The sequence below is a fragment of the Pseudochaenichthys georgianus genome, chromosome 17 (genome assembly GCF_902827115.2).
Source record: "Pseudochaenichthys georgianus chromosome 17, fPseGeo1.2, whole genome shotgun sequence".
In the NCBI taxonomy this organism is placed as follows: domain Eukaryota; kingdom Metazoa; phylum Chordata; class Actinopteri; order Perciformes; family Channichthyidae; genus Pseudochaenichthys; species Pseudochaenichthys georgianus.
The window spans coordinates 19,375,284-19,390,705 of record NC_047519.1 but is presented as its reverse complement, the minus strand read 5'-3'; the positions used below and the strand labels follow the sequence as shown (position 1 = coordinate 19,390,705).

General features: G+C 40.5%; 1 protein-coding gene across 2 annotated transcripts in view; it reads right to left on the bottom strand.

Moving 5' to 3' along the window:
- The window catches only part of pde4ca (phosphodiesterase 4C, cAMP-specific a), an 85,722-nt gene extending 72,308 nt beyond the window's left edge, over positions 1-13,414 (bottom strand). For both annotated transcript variants that reach the window (XM_034104098.1, XM_034104099.1), the window contains exons 1-2: positions 13,350-13,414; positions 2,548-2,765 (exon numbers count right to left, since the gene is read on the bottom strand). In XM_034104098.1, coding sequence (XP_033959989.1) covers positions 2,548-2,765; positions 13,350-13,391 — 260 coding nt within the window. In that variant the 5' untranslated portion in view covers positions 13,392-13,414. The remainder of the gene's footprint in view (positions 1-2,547; positions 2,766-13,349) is intronic.
- Positions 13,415-15,422: the final 2,008 nt, after the last annotated feature.

Sequence of the window (15,422 nt, the reverse complement as noted above, 5' to 3'; positions counted from 1 at the left end):
ATTTTGGGAAGCTTACGGCTCCCTCCTGGAACCATCTTCTCTGGAAAGTATGTTCCACGATCAAACAGCCAGGAGGGGAAAACAAACCAGGACTTGTAGACAATGTCATGAATACTCATTGCCTCCAACCAAACCATCTTGAGTTCTGCTGTGAGAACGCTCACAACACGTGTCCACTCCACTGAGGATGTCATCATTTCAGGCAGTGCTCAAGCCACAGCGAATATTAGCTATAATAGTATATCAAATTAGAAACAAACTAATTCAGTCCAATTCAGAGTTTTATGATGTGTTGCATTGTAGTTATATAACAATCTGCAGCTTTGAATGCTACCCCATAAACAATTTATCTGGCGCCGCATCAAAATTGCACTACCAATTTGTAAACAAGCGAGCACATGGCCCTCTTCATGGAGAAGGAACACAATGAAATGCTTTTTAGTTCATCAGCACTGAGGAGTCCTGTCTATTGGTTTATACCTGCTGATTTATAAACAACATTGGAATAAATATGGCGTGATCATCACAATATATTAACCAAACATTGACCGTGGCAAATAAAAGTGATGAATCGTATCGTTCCACATTATGTTATGTTGCAGACTGTATCTGTACTGTTCAGAACAACGGTTGAATGGACACGATTACCTAAATAAATTGTAGTTTTATTCAAAGAATTGTGTAACCAAATGAAATCCATTATGCTACACATAATTTTAGGATTACATTAATTACTTCATAACTTGATTTCATCGATTTAAAGTAGATGGTATCGAAGAATTTGACATGAACAAAAGCAAGTTTCTCGTGCTGTGACTAAAGTTAGACAAACGTCTGTCAGAACTCAGCATCTAAGCAGCTTTCAACATTCAAAGTAGGGGTGGGCGATATTGAAAAATATGTTATCACGATATTTTCAGGCAGTATCACGATAGACGATATATATCACGATATTTTTTCATGTCGGTTATTATGGTTATTTTTCAAGTTACTTAACAGTACAAGCACCTACAAGGTAACAGAAACTAAAACAAAAAGGAGTAACAGACCAAAATAGCATTTCAAGCTAGTTTTATTTCAGAAATGAAACCCTGAATGAACAAGTGAGCAGTGAACATCAATAAACATGAAAAGGAGGGTAAAACATAACTAAGTAAAACATAAAACATCAATGAGGAAAAGTCAGTGCCAAATAATTAAAATGTAAACTTTAGAGTAGACTTGAAGTGTAATAAAAGACTTTAGCATAACTGAAGGGAAAAACATAAAACGCCACAGCGTCAGTTATGTCTTTCCACCGTTTGCTAGTCTTTTCATAAGGAGCCCCTTTATGAAATGCCTGCCCTATGGTTGCTCGCTGCAAAGAAAGGGGGCGGGGACTTTGGGAGCGTGTCAAACAACTCGGACTGAACGCAAGCAGAGGTGCGCTGACATTGTGAAATCGATCGGGCTTGATATATGGTGAAATTAAAATCAGTAGGTGAGACTGGGGGAGCGGGAGGGGAAGAGGCTCTCCGTCCGCTGTCATAGCCCCCTGCGCCGCGCACGGAGAGCCTCTTCCCCTCCCGCTATTTTTTTTTTTTTTTTTTTTTTTTTTATCATGATAGGACGATATCTCTGAAAAAGCATATCGTGGAGACCTAATATCGTCACGACGATATATATCGTCATATCGCCCACCCCTAATTCAAAGTGATTAATATCACAACGGTGGAGGTTTGTTAGCTCAGAAAAATAAACCAATGATACAACTGTGTCTTTGTCCAGAGAGAAGCCATATCTGATCACCTTTGACATGCACTACAACTGCCTACGTAAACAAACAGGTCCGTCTGCATTCCTTCAACATGTGAACAAATAGATTAAAAGGGCTGCACACACAAACAGACACACAGAGATGTATTTCCAGCGGCACATTGAATGTTCTTATGGTAACAATCACAAGAGCCTTGTTTGTCTGATCTTTTATAGTGATAGTTATTCAACGGGTGGGAGAGCAACTCGTCAAGCAGGAGACTTTGTTGGATCATATGCTCAAATACAAGACGCAAAATCAGAAGAAGCAAATCCATATTTCTTTATAATTGAAGCAAAACATATCATCAAACTCTGCTAAATACTCAAAACCTTCCCAGAAACGCAGTTGGAAGATCGTTCTGCAAAGTCATCCTAAAATGTGTGTTGACTATAATGTGTGTGACACAATATGTTGGAGTCACAGCCTTCCGTTATTTATTAACCACATTTAATCATGAAACTTGAAAATGTGCTTTTGGAAAACTGCTTGGAAAGGATGAAAAAAACGCAAAAACTGGCAAAACTGGCAAAAACGAAGTTGTATAATACACTTTTTCTAGAGGAACTGTGTGGGATTTGTTTAAGAAGTTGAACGTTAAAAGTAAATAAAAGAAAATACCTCAAATGTGATCTTTGTATTTCAACAGAATTATTTAAAGTATGAAAAGACACTTTGTAGGTTTAGTTATGTATAACTCCAAAGTGTAAGTCAAAAGGATGTAAAATAAAAAGGTAGCAAAGTTGACTCACAAGTCTCTGGAGATACAGCTGGTCAGAGTCCCCAGGCTCCTGGAGGGCTTGATTCTGCGATGTGAGGGGCCGGACTGGGGGCCATCACGAGTGGAGGGTCTGCAGGAGAGCCTGGGCAGCTGCAGGGGGCCTGAGCAGAGCCTCTTCACAGCACATCTCACCTCAGGGTCCTGGAGGAGCTCTGTGCCGGGGTCCTGCTCCGAAGAGTCCCACTGTCTCTGGACGGCAGGAGAAACAAAGGACACTGCGGTCAGTTTGAGGCCAGTTTGGTTACATTATCAGATCAGATAACTATCTTTTTCTCACTACCGGATAACAACTGTGATTGCATAAGGATATGTGGAAACTAGATGCTGCATAGACAGCTGATTACTGGCCACTTATTAGAAAAGAGGATAAGCAAAGTCAAGCTATTCAAGTAAGCTGCATTGTACCCATCCAATTCAAGGACCAGAAAGCCGTTTCCTCCATCTTAATTGCTCTTTAAATATTGTATTTGCCTAATTACATGTCAGCACAATTTATTTTGAATTGCCATGTGAATAAACACTGATACTCTGTAACCTGCAGCATCTGATATTTAAGAAGTGTGTTACATTTGAAAAAGGCAGAAAGTCTTGTTGCAATTTCCAGATATTAAAAGAGGTCCATTGAGTTCCTCTGGTAATTATCAAATAGTAGCAGTTAAGTGAATACTGTTCAAACAATACCTATGTTTGTGTTTTATATTGATTTATCTGTTTCATCCTTTCATAAATGTGAGGACTAAAATGGCGGTAGACAAAGGACTGTTAAGGGTTTTATTGCTGTGGGGGAGCTGGAGCAAGACCCCACTGTGGTCTCTGGAATGTGATGGGGGGATGTGTGTATGTGTGGAGGCTGCAGAAATAGGAGACAGTGAGGGTCAGAGGTGTTTGTTTGAGATGACTGGAAAAGACGACCAGTTGTCCTTAAACTCCACCCCTTCCTGTATCATTGGTATGAAAGCCTATCCAGCTTTTTGTTCTGCCTCTCTCTCCTCGCGCCGCTTGGACTGGAACGTCGTGGCGGCCTGTGGGCAGGGGCCAGGGGTGGGCCCACTTCTGACATTATGCATATGAAATTATATGGTCTTGTATGGTAATGTATTGATTGTATTGCATTGTATATTACCATTAAAGTGGATTATTGTTTAACGGTTAATTGTATGCTCTGGATTTCCTTCCTGTAAGATATCAGCTTGTTTAGGGACGCGCGGAGATTTGAAAATGCGGACTAGTTGTCCATCCAAATCTCTATCAAATGGTGACCCGACGTTTCTGAATAAACAGAGCTGTGGAAGGATTCAGACGACCAGACTGGGTCGGGAACAAACACTTTTAGACACCTCAGACAATCGCAGAGCCCTGCAGCTACATATAAGGTAACAAAACTGTAGGATTGTCTGTAGGCGTTTCAGAGTGTTTTTGAAGTTTAAATGGAATATACAATGCATATTTTTACTATGTTAGGAAAGTTATATAAAACACGTGAACGTTGATCGCAAGGTAAACAGAGAGTCCTGCGTGACGAGATATGAAGCGGTTTGGCGTGGATCTTAGGTAGTTTATTCCTGAGTGGCGTGGAAACGGTGCAGTTCGTGGGCTGTGAGGTGAAATTCCTACACGACGAAACCTGGACACTCGATATATCAGATCGAGTCGCCGTTTAAAACTGAGGTTCAATAGCAGACTGACGCCATAAGCTAAAGTGCCAGCGGTCTACTATTTGTTCAATTCAGGGGAGAGAAAGCAAACGTCACCATGTGACGGGAACCGGCTCTCGTTTCCCTTGTCTGTAAAAATTAATTTGAAAGGCTGACGTAAACATAACGTTGATCGCAAGGTAGACAGAGAGTCCTGCGTGACGACATATGAAGCACGTTATCAAGCTGGACAAACTGTACGGGGAATAAATCTGTGTGATTTTTACCTAAAATAATTGTGTGAGCACAGACAATGCACTCAGAAGAGTGAAGCTCATTTGTGCTCTGCTGCTGCCATCTAGTGGCTGAAAGGAGGGGAAGCACGTTAACGACGACAATAGACAAGTGAACACATATTAATTAAGTCAGATAAATAAAAGCGAAGTCAAAATGGAACATCAGAAAAGTAAAGACAATTCTGAAGTTCCAGGGAGTTACAGGGAGCAATGGGAACAGATTAAGAGATTGATTTTAAGTGGAGTCAAACAGGGAGCGAAAGACAAGGCTTGTATATTTAAATAAATAAGCTGTCTGTAGGTTGTCATTGTTGATTAGTAAAGACCTTGTTTTATGTTGGTAAATGTAATGGTACAAAAGCAAGCTATTCATCACAATTGTATTTTTAGGTTATGAATAAAACAAAGAGTAGTAGCCTAAGTGATAAGCAGAAGGGTTTTTGAACGCTTGTCAGTTATGACAGGGGTGCTTATGCCCGCTTCGGTTTTCAATGTGCGCCATCACGTTAAAACAGAGGATTGGTGGCATTTTCAGTTCATTGCTTGCTTCCATACGCCTTCCCCCTCCTTGTCTCTTTCACGACTATAGTTAATGCATTAGAACGATTGTTAACTTGCCGTGTTTCTAGAAATCGGAATCACTGTTCCGGAACGGCCTTTCAAAATAAAAGCCAAAGGCCGCTGTTCGCCAGAGAGGCCTTCACAATAAAACAGTAATTTGCTTAACAATATATTTAACTTTAAATATTGATTTTAATTCATTACAGATCTAACCTGCTTGTAACACAACTTAGATAATAGAATAAGCAAGTGGTTAAAGGGGGTTTCCTGTCTGGCTCATTTGATTTAGAACTGAAGTAAGGGAGAATAGTGTTTTATGAGTCATTCCTCATGGTTTCTAAAGATAAATCATCAGTTTGTCTGGACTTTGATATAGAGATAGGATCATGGTGGAGAAGGAAGACCTTTTTTGGTTTCAAATTAAAGAAGAGTTTAAAGATGAAGTAAGCAGGACTTCAACTGGCCAAAAGAGATTTTAAAGTTTAATATTCTTGGTTAGCAAACAAGACATCTGATTATTATGTCACACATGATAATCTTGTTATAGAAACTAGCTTAAAATATTGGAGAAAATATGTAGATGTTCTTTCGTAGTGTGTGGAATATGTGATGCTGGAAACATGTACGTTTTTCAATGTATAGGACAAAATGGTTTCCTGAAAGAGTTATGTTGGGTAAATATGTAGCAATGGATGAAACAATTTTTAGAGTGAGTTTTTGTGATATCATTAGTAGACATCAATTATGTTGTTTAGATGGCATTTAACAATTAAGACAGATAGTATGATTAGAAAGAGTCAGAGTGGAAAGGATTGGATTTATTTAACCTCAGTGTGCTAGATTTTTTTTAAAGGTAATGCGTCCCGAGACCTGGACTCCCCCTCTGAGTTAGAAAAGGCTACGATCCCGACCCTCCAAGCAGACAGAAGACCTAACCCAACAGGAGACTCCTCCTTCTCCATCGAACAGACAGAGAACCAGAGCTGAAACAACAACAACAAGACTGCAGCCAGAACTATCTCCACCTGTGGCATCCAGAACCAAACAGCATGCTGACAGGCAGAGATCTACGCTCATCAGTCCCTCAGACGGGACCATGAAGTTCCAAGCTGAGCACAAGAACAAAGTGTGGGACATGAGAGCAGAATCCGCCCTCCATAAAAACAGCAGGGAGACTGTAAAGGAGGAGATGAAATGCAAAGCAGTGCAAGAACATTGGCATGATGGGGGATGCAGATGTAACTGGGCCAATGGCTGCCTAAAAGAGTTACAGCGGATGGGGTTACAGCTGATGGACTGAAGAGAACACAGAATCAGAGGAGTTGGCATGGTCGATTAGAAGTGAGGAGGCCGGGGTCACGGCTTGAGAAAACCAGAGGAGGAGAAAAGGAGAACGGGAATGAGTGAGTTTACACATAAACACACTTATTCACAAAACGCACATTTAAAGCATAAATACGTAAAGACAGAAAGATTTATTAAATTAAAAATAGCAGTAAACTATTAGAGTAAAATGAGAACACACTGAGGGTTAAAGGGGGCCACATGACAGAGTACAACCATATTCTTCAATCTTTTCATCATGTTAACAAAATATTCTTTGACATTTGTTATTCACGTGTGAATAAAGTAGTGGGATAGTTTTAGGAACCACTCTATAAGACAAATCTTTATCTGTATGGATAATGTTAAAGGGAGAGCTGGTGCCAAGCTAGATATAGTATTCCAATCTAAATAATTGATTTCACCATTGTAGCATGGTTATTACCATAGGAAATATGAAATGACTTCTGTTTTTAAATCCTTGATAAAGGAGGGAGTAATTGTTGCATGTTCGGACATCCAGGGTTCCACACACTGCTAAAGAGTTTAACATTGATTTTTAGGTGGACCAGAATTGAGGACGTGTGGTTGTTATACCATTGTTATCGTGAACAAAAGATAAATATAAATAAGTGAAGATAAGAAGATGTATTGACCATAAATTAGTCAATTGGTAAATAAAAATAGTGGAAAAGAGGAGAACTATTAAAGTGAAGTGGAAAATCAGTCTAAAACACACTGATAGGAAAAGGGGGGGCATGAAGGAAGTATGCACTGGACTTTTTATTCGTGTGTGAATTTGGTAGTGTTTTAATTTGTTACAGTATTGATCAGTTCAAATGGAGAGTTTTAGTAACAGCTCTATAAGATCAGATCAATATTTATTTATATAGGTCATGTTGAAGGGAAAGCTGGTTCTAAACGAAATATAGTATTTCAATTTAAGGTACTGGTTTCATGTTCAGACACCCAGAGTTCCACGCACTGTTAAAGAGGGTAACATTGTTCTTTAAGTGCACCAGAATTGAAGATAAATTGATAGAATGAGTTATGGAATACATAGCAGATCTTTACAGATCCTAGTAATGTTTTGACACAAGATAGTGATGTACACATGTTTCTGAAATAGATCTATTAGTCATTTTAATACTAATTAGGTGTAAATGAATTGCAGTAATAGTAATAGTACAATAAGGAAGTGACATTTTTTGGCTAGACACTTTTCAGGGAATGTGGGAAACAGCAAGGAGGGGTTGGAGATATCTTGAACATTATAGTTGTAATTGTGAATTAATAAATGATGGCGCTCCATATATACAGATTTTTATAGACGGAGGATGCTGGCCTGTGCTGGAACATCAAAGTCTCTGCAGAGCACGACACATGGCCAAAAAGACTGAGACCAACTGACCGACAGGGTAACTTGGGAAGGCACTGTCAATGACTGACTCTGAGGTGAACCTGACCAGACCTGACTTTACAACCTGACAGTGTGAGTGTGAGTGTGTGTATGTCTGCACCTGATCAGTGCAACTGCATGATTTAAAACGATGACTAATCAAGCATGTTTTGGACTAACACATTATCTTTGTGTGATAATAATGTGTGAAATGAGAGGTTTCCTAACATTGCACAAAAGGGGAAAACGTATCTAATCTGCTTGATGATATTTCACTCCCACAGGAGGTGGCTGTTTGCAGAATGTGAAACTCAAACTAAAACATGAAGATTCTGTTTCTTTTAGGGCTGAAAGATGGAGAGAAAACACTTCATTTCACTGAAGTGTTTACTGGGGAAATTATGGATGTACATTTGGGGAAAATGTTTGGTATTGTCTTATAATCCATTATGACCTGAAGGTTTTCTTCGATTTTGTTTACACATGAGATAATGTGTAAAAAAGGGGGAGTGTAAACTTTACAATGTACATTTTTCATTTAGGGACTGAAAGGAACCGGCTGGCCCATCTCCATTGTTCAATCTGACCATTGATTGACAGTTTTAGAATTGACCTGCTCCATATCTGGGGATAACACACTGTTTGATGAATGTTGACATGTCTCTAATATTGATTGAGTTATAGCAGGTAACACAGATAAAGAATCAGTGGCCAAGGGGCTGCTGGGAGAGATGTAAGTCCAGAATGGAATACTGGAGAAGCTGACCTGTGAGTAATGTTTCAACAGACAACATCATGTAACTAGCCTGGTAAAGAAGTAAAAGCCATAGACTTTATTGTTTAGGTCATTATGGGGATATACATTTCATCTACATTTATAATAGAAAGACATTTGATGACAGTTTGTTGGAATTCTGTATTCATTTTTCCAGTGGGATAATATCTAAGCACTGACGGGTAGAAGCAGTATCACCAGGAAGCCATTCACTTTGTTAGTATTGTGATTTTGGTTGTTTTTGAATCCATAACATTAGTGTGTTTCTTTACCAGAAACATTAGCAGTTCAAATCATATTTAGATTTTTAATGGGATCTCAGGGATTTCATTTAAAGATAAACACAGATGCTTGTCAGAAATTCAGAGCTATTGAAATATGTTATTTAGTTTACCTAAAGATGTTGGGGTTCTTATTTAGTTGGCACAGTCCAAGTATTAAGATTCTGAAGCTGCACAATTAATTTAGAAAACCTGTGCACAGACGTCTGTTGTTTTAAGACACCCCACCAACAGGCTCCAAGTGGCCACGCACTGGTGGGTCAAACAGCTGAGGGCCCCAGAGCCCGGAGCGTAGGCTTGAGGGATTTGTATCAGATTTCTCCACACAGGTTGTGGATGCCAAAAGGGGGACCCGAGACGCAGGAGGCTGACTGTCAACCCCAGGCTCTCCGGCCCTGACCGAGTGACCCAGAGGACATCCAATGCCGTCCGCCTACAAGGAAAGGGGGACAACTGGTACCACTGGAGCCAGTGTGCGGTCGGGAAAACACCTGCGAGGACCCAGGACGGATCTGGCTCTCGTCATGGAGGTCGACTCGGATGCTGTCATCAGCGGATTGGAGGAGAAGGACCTCGAGGACATCCATCCAGCAGTCGTCCCAGGAGGCATCATCATCGGACCGGGGAAGGACCTCGAGGACATCCATCCAGCAGTCGTCCCAGGAGGCATCATCATCGGACCGGGGAAGGACCTCGAGGACATCCAGGCAGCAGACGACTTGGAAGCGGCTGGCAGTGGGCTGGGGGACTTGTCGAGGCAGCAGAGGAGTCTACTTCTCTCTGATCAGTTACACCCGTGAAGGGAAAGCCGCATCTCCCCCTCCCTATCAGCTGTCGTGTGGGCTATTCCTTTGGGGGGGGGCGGGCAGGCGGGCTGATGATTCACCACCAGGAGACCGCTTCTTAGCACTCAGCTGCCCCCTCATGGTTCCTTCACTGCCATGGGAAGTGATGTTCGGTTCCTTCACGATTTCAAATACTTTGGATCTCAGTTTCTGATGATATTGGAGAGGAATGACAATAGTTATGTTTCAAGTGCCTTGTGTAAGTTGCACTCTTTTAGGAGAGTGCAAAACGGGGATTGCAGCATCTGATATTTAAGAAGTGTGTTACATTTGAAAAAGGCAGAAAGTCTTGTTGCAATTTCCAGATATTAAAAGAGGTCCATTGAGTTCCTCTGGTAATTACCATATCAAAATCAAAATCAAAATATATCAAATTATCAAATAGTAGCAGTTAAGTGAATACTGTTCAAACAATACCTATGTTTGTGTTTTATATTGATTTATCTGTTTCATCCTTTCATAAATGTGAGGACTAAAATGGCGGTAGACAAAGGACTGTTAAGGGTTTTATTGCTGTGGGGGAGCTGGAGCAAGACCCCACTGTGGTCTCTGGAATGTGATGGGGGGATGTGTGTATGTGTGGAGGCTGCAGAGGCTGCAGAAATAGGAGACAGTGAGGGTCAGAGGTGTTTGTTTGAGATGACTGGAAAAGACGACCAGTTGTCCTTAAACTCCACCCCTTCCTGTATCATTGGTATGAAAGCCTATCCAGCTTTCTGTTCTGCCTCTCTCTCCTCGCCGCTTGGACTGGAACGTCGTGGCGGCCTGTGGGCAGGGGCCAGGGGTGGGCCCACTTCTGACATTATGCATATGAAATGATATGGTCTTGTATGGTAATGTATTGATTGTATTGCATTGTATATTACCATTAAAGTGGATTATTGTTTAACGGTTAATTGTATGCTCTGGATTTCCTTCCTGTAAGATATCAGCTTGTTTAGGGACACGCGGAGATTTGAAAATGCGGACTAGTTGTCCATCCAAATCTCTATCAAACCTCAGTTACTGGAATTGAATTACTGGTGCAGTATGAGCTTTGACGCACAAGTGAAGTTATAGTTTGGCTACTTGAGCGACTCATCACTAAAAACACTGACATTTCTTGTAGTGGAACAATGGTGATTCTAAGGGTGGGCAATTCTCTTGACCCTTATGCCTTGACCCCTTTTTCACCCTCTTAACTGAAGAAATTATATTGTTAAAATGTCCACACTTTTTCATCACTAGATAGATAAGAAAAAAAAGGATGTTACCAGTGAATGAGTATTTTCTTTTTAAGTGTTATATGTGTATAGTTACTCTGATAGTGTTATTACCCATAATATTGCATGTCGCCCTACACTGGCCCCCCTTACTTGAACGGATTTATAGCCACCACTGCAGCAGAAAAAATATATATGAAATTCCACTTTTGTATGAATACATTTAGATTATTCATATAATTAGTATATTAAACAAGTCATGCTTGGCCTTTGCTGAACTTCTTAAAGACACAGTGTAAAACACAAAAGCATCCAGAGACCTGGACGTTAGTTGCAGACAGGGCTGGTTTTGTGCTGTTGATGAAAATATGACGAGTCACGTAAAAAAGCCCAGTCGGGTATCATTTTTGGAAGTTTGATCTGATTTCAGATCCTGAGACCCGCACACTATCACCTTGGACACAATAGACGGTTCTCACAGTGAGATATTGTTTGAGATCCAGCTCTTAGGGCATGTCTCTCAGCGTCAGCGTTTAGGGGGAAGCAAATAGGAGCGCTTGTTTCCTGCTGCATCCTGTGACCTTATCTCCTCAGTGGAGAGTTAATCCTCCCCATAAACAATAGTCAACTCACACATTATTTATTGTTCACCATGTCTGACCAAGTTGCCCAAGATACGGTGAACAGTGTCAATTTCCTGCAAATGTCACTCATGTGTAGGGTTGGGTACCGAGAACCGGTTCCGGTTCGGAACCGGTTCCAACATTTAGATTCCAACGGTATCATTTAGAAATGTGAATTTCGGTTCCGCTTTTCGATTCCTGAGGAAATGTTTCTCGCCGCTTTCGGTAGCCTACTGCATGCCTGCGGGAAATGTAGCGTTGTATCTACATTTCCTACAGTGTAATCTGAGACCAGGGCCGGCCCGTCGCACTGGCATTATAAATGTTCGCCTAGGGCGCTAGATCTGTGGAGGCGCTGCGCTGACAGCTCTGGGAGAAAAAATAAATGTTTTGACCGTTGGTGCTCATCCTAATTTTCGGCCTTGATGTAACAACATTCATAATTAAGTACATGTAACACCCTTTTCACCCCGGTTACACTTTTCATTTGCCCTGTACGATGGGCGCTGCAATTGATGAAAATGGGGGATGTTGGCTTATCTGGCAACCGCAGCTCACAGCCAAAGTGCGCGTGAGCGAGGGAGAAAGGGAGGGTGCACTGGAACCGGCGCTGTTGTTATTAGCATCTGGTGCTAGCTGCTCTTACGGAAGAAGATGTTTCTACATGATGTGGAGGGAGAGTCCTCTCCAGTCAGACTGAGAGGCTGATAACTTCAGCTCAGTGAGGTAAAGGACTCTGAGGGTTTAGATAGTTCACTTTAGTCTAAGTTATCTCAGTGGGTCTCAAACGTTTTGATCACAATTTATGTAAACACATATTTCCAAGGCACTCTTTTATAATTATTCGGATAAAACAGGTTTGAAATCATTCCAATGTATACTATAGGACAGTAAACCAGACATATCGTTTTAAACTGGAGAGATAAGAAAATATGCATAAATAAAATAGTAAAATAAGATATGAATGAACAACAAAAATAAAATGCATTACATGTAGGCTATTTGTTATTTAATTATTAAAATGTAAACCGATCTTTTTCATATGGGTGTTTAGAGTTGTACCCCCTAGATCTAGTCTCTAGTAATTCTGCGTGTGCACCAGATTGAAGCATTTTACTTCAAAATGTTCAAACATTTCTTCCCGTTATGCCTGAGAAGGCAGATATGCTTGTTTTTCTCAACAAGAACTGTTTTTAAAAGTTGGAGTGTTGCACTGTTGTAGCTTCAGTGGTTCTCAGGTTAAAGTTACATAGCAGTGAATATAAACAGACTGATTAATGTGAATATTACTTTAAACTAACCTGTGTAAAAGTTTCTCGAATAAATGTAATTTTTTTGGTGGAAGAAGCATGTATCATTTTTTTACCCTGCCCCTCAAAGAATCGGAATCGAGAACCGTTAAGAACCGGAATCGAAAAGTAGAATCGGAATCGGAATCGGAATCGTGGAAATTCAAACGATACCCAACCCTACTCATGTGAAATATAGAATGTCTTGTTATCAACTCATTTATCTTCTTTCACAAAAATACTGTAAGTTATGTATCTAAATTCAAAATGGCTTTTGAACAGGCTCCCAAATCTCATTTGTTAAAGCTAATAAACACAACAAATAATTGCTCTTAACCTGAACATTGAATTACAAAGGGTTAATTTTCACATACTGTACAATCTTCTCAACTGTTCAGAAGTAGGTCAAATGCACAAAAGAACACATGAATGAGAATATAAGTAATGCAAGTAAACAGTTTTTTGTTAAAATTCAGATTGTGATGAGTCCTAAGCAGCAGATCAACACAACTAGTGCAATATAAGAGTTCTCTATTTCTTCTTACCTCGTTGATGTAGAATATTTTTGATGAGTTATTTCTCCTCATACTTTCGGCTACTGCATCATGGAAGCAACAAGACAAATAGCAAAGGAAATACCAACGCTCAGTATAGAGATACCACATTTAGGATCAGATATGAAGTAGTCTGGGGCACCAATACTTCCTGATGCTGTCACTCACTAAATACCCATTTCCACGCCCCCTCTCAAAGTAGTCATTAGTGGAGAGATAAATCTTTCTTAGTACGCTTTTGAGTTTTCTACCAGCGCCTTTAATATACTGTAAACCGTATAAACCCTAAAGTAATACATATATTGGAGGGTGATAGAAAATTGTGAGAATTAGTCCGACCAGCTGGAATAATAAAGATACGGACATGCAGATGAGCTGTGACATAGAAGTGGGGGAGCTGCATTACAGGCCGTAATTCATTTGTGTTTATCTGACAGTAGGATCAGCCAACCTACTGGTTAGGCAGACTCTGTCTTTGATCAACCTTTAAACATACATACAAAGATGGATTTACGGTTTCTTTTTGCATTGTGAGTCTGTGTTCAAGATTCAGTTTGATCCCCAGGAGACGTTATGCACTTTAATGAGCCACCCCCCTTCGGCTGCACACACACAGTAACGCAGGTTTAAAAAAATGCATTACATAAAGGAAAACGCAGCTGTAACTCATGACGAGTCAGCGACCATGATCTGTATGGAATGCCATTTAAGCCAAAATTAAATAAATACATAAATAATTAAATAAATACATCTATATATATACATATATAAATATGCCTATGAAATCAATTCTGAAATAAATAAATGAGGCAATAAATATGTATACATGTACATTTAAATACACATTTATTTATTTCAAGAGACTTTTATTTCATAATAACACATTTATTTATTTCAAGAGACTTGTATTTCATAATGACACGTGTATTTATTTCAGGGGACTTATATTTCATGATGAGACATTTCCATTCCTTATATGCAAATGAACGGGGCGTGGTTAGCTCACAGATCCAGACCAAAGCAACAGCACCACAACACTGACTCAATAGCTCTTGTTTCACACTCCAGTTAGTACTCTTAAGTGGTTTGCAAAGTGCCAATAAACCAAACCGGTTACTGTCGTCAACTCCGTTTCTAATATGCAATAAGACTACAAAATGCGTCTATGATTTATTTTCGATCTTTCCAATCCAGACAAGAGATCTCTCTCCCCGGTCGGTGTGCGAGGGGGTGGGGCAGTTTACACACACAACCTGCTACATGCATGCAACACACACACACGCACGCACGCACGCACGCGCGCGCGTGTGCGCACACACACACATGGCAGAGAGAACTAAGCGTCCTGAGGGTAGTTATATGTTACCCGTCTTGAGCATGGATGTATAATAAGAACTGAATACAGCGTCGGAGGAGGAGGGGTCTCGTTCTTTCCTATGAGAGCTGCTCATTGGCGCATGAAGTCAAAATGGCCCAACTTTTGAGAGAGCGAAACGTCACAGATTACCCGTCATGCCTGGCTGTCAGTGCAGAAGAACCCGTATGTGCGCTCACAGAGCATGCACCCCTTAAGCCCCGCCCCCTGAGCACCCACTGTCGGCTCACTAGAATGAATGGAGAGAGAAAATAAATCTAGATTTTACAACTTTAAGGACCGAATGTTTCTAATAAAGGTTATAAAATAGTTCATACTGGATAATTTATTTAGTTTCAAAAATATTATCCACCGATTTACAGACGTCTCTTTCCCCATGTTAGTCAATGGGAAAAAGTATTTCTGGGCCGGTCGACTTCACGGACTGATAAGGAAATTGTAGTACCACCGTTTGGACACAACGAATATTTTCCTCAGAGTCCGGCGCACTTCCTGGGGGCTTGGTCTTGAGGTGGAAAATGCTCGTTGCCAAAAGTGCAATAAGAGTTTAGCATGTAAGGGCGGTAACACGAGCAATTTGTCTAAACATTTAGCAAAAGTGCACCACATTCAGACGGAGGAATGCACCGGTTTCGACTGTCTTTCTAGTAACTCTATAGCCCCATCCACGAGTAACGTTTCCACGTCAG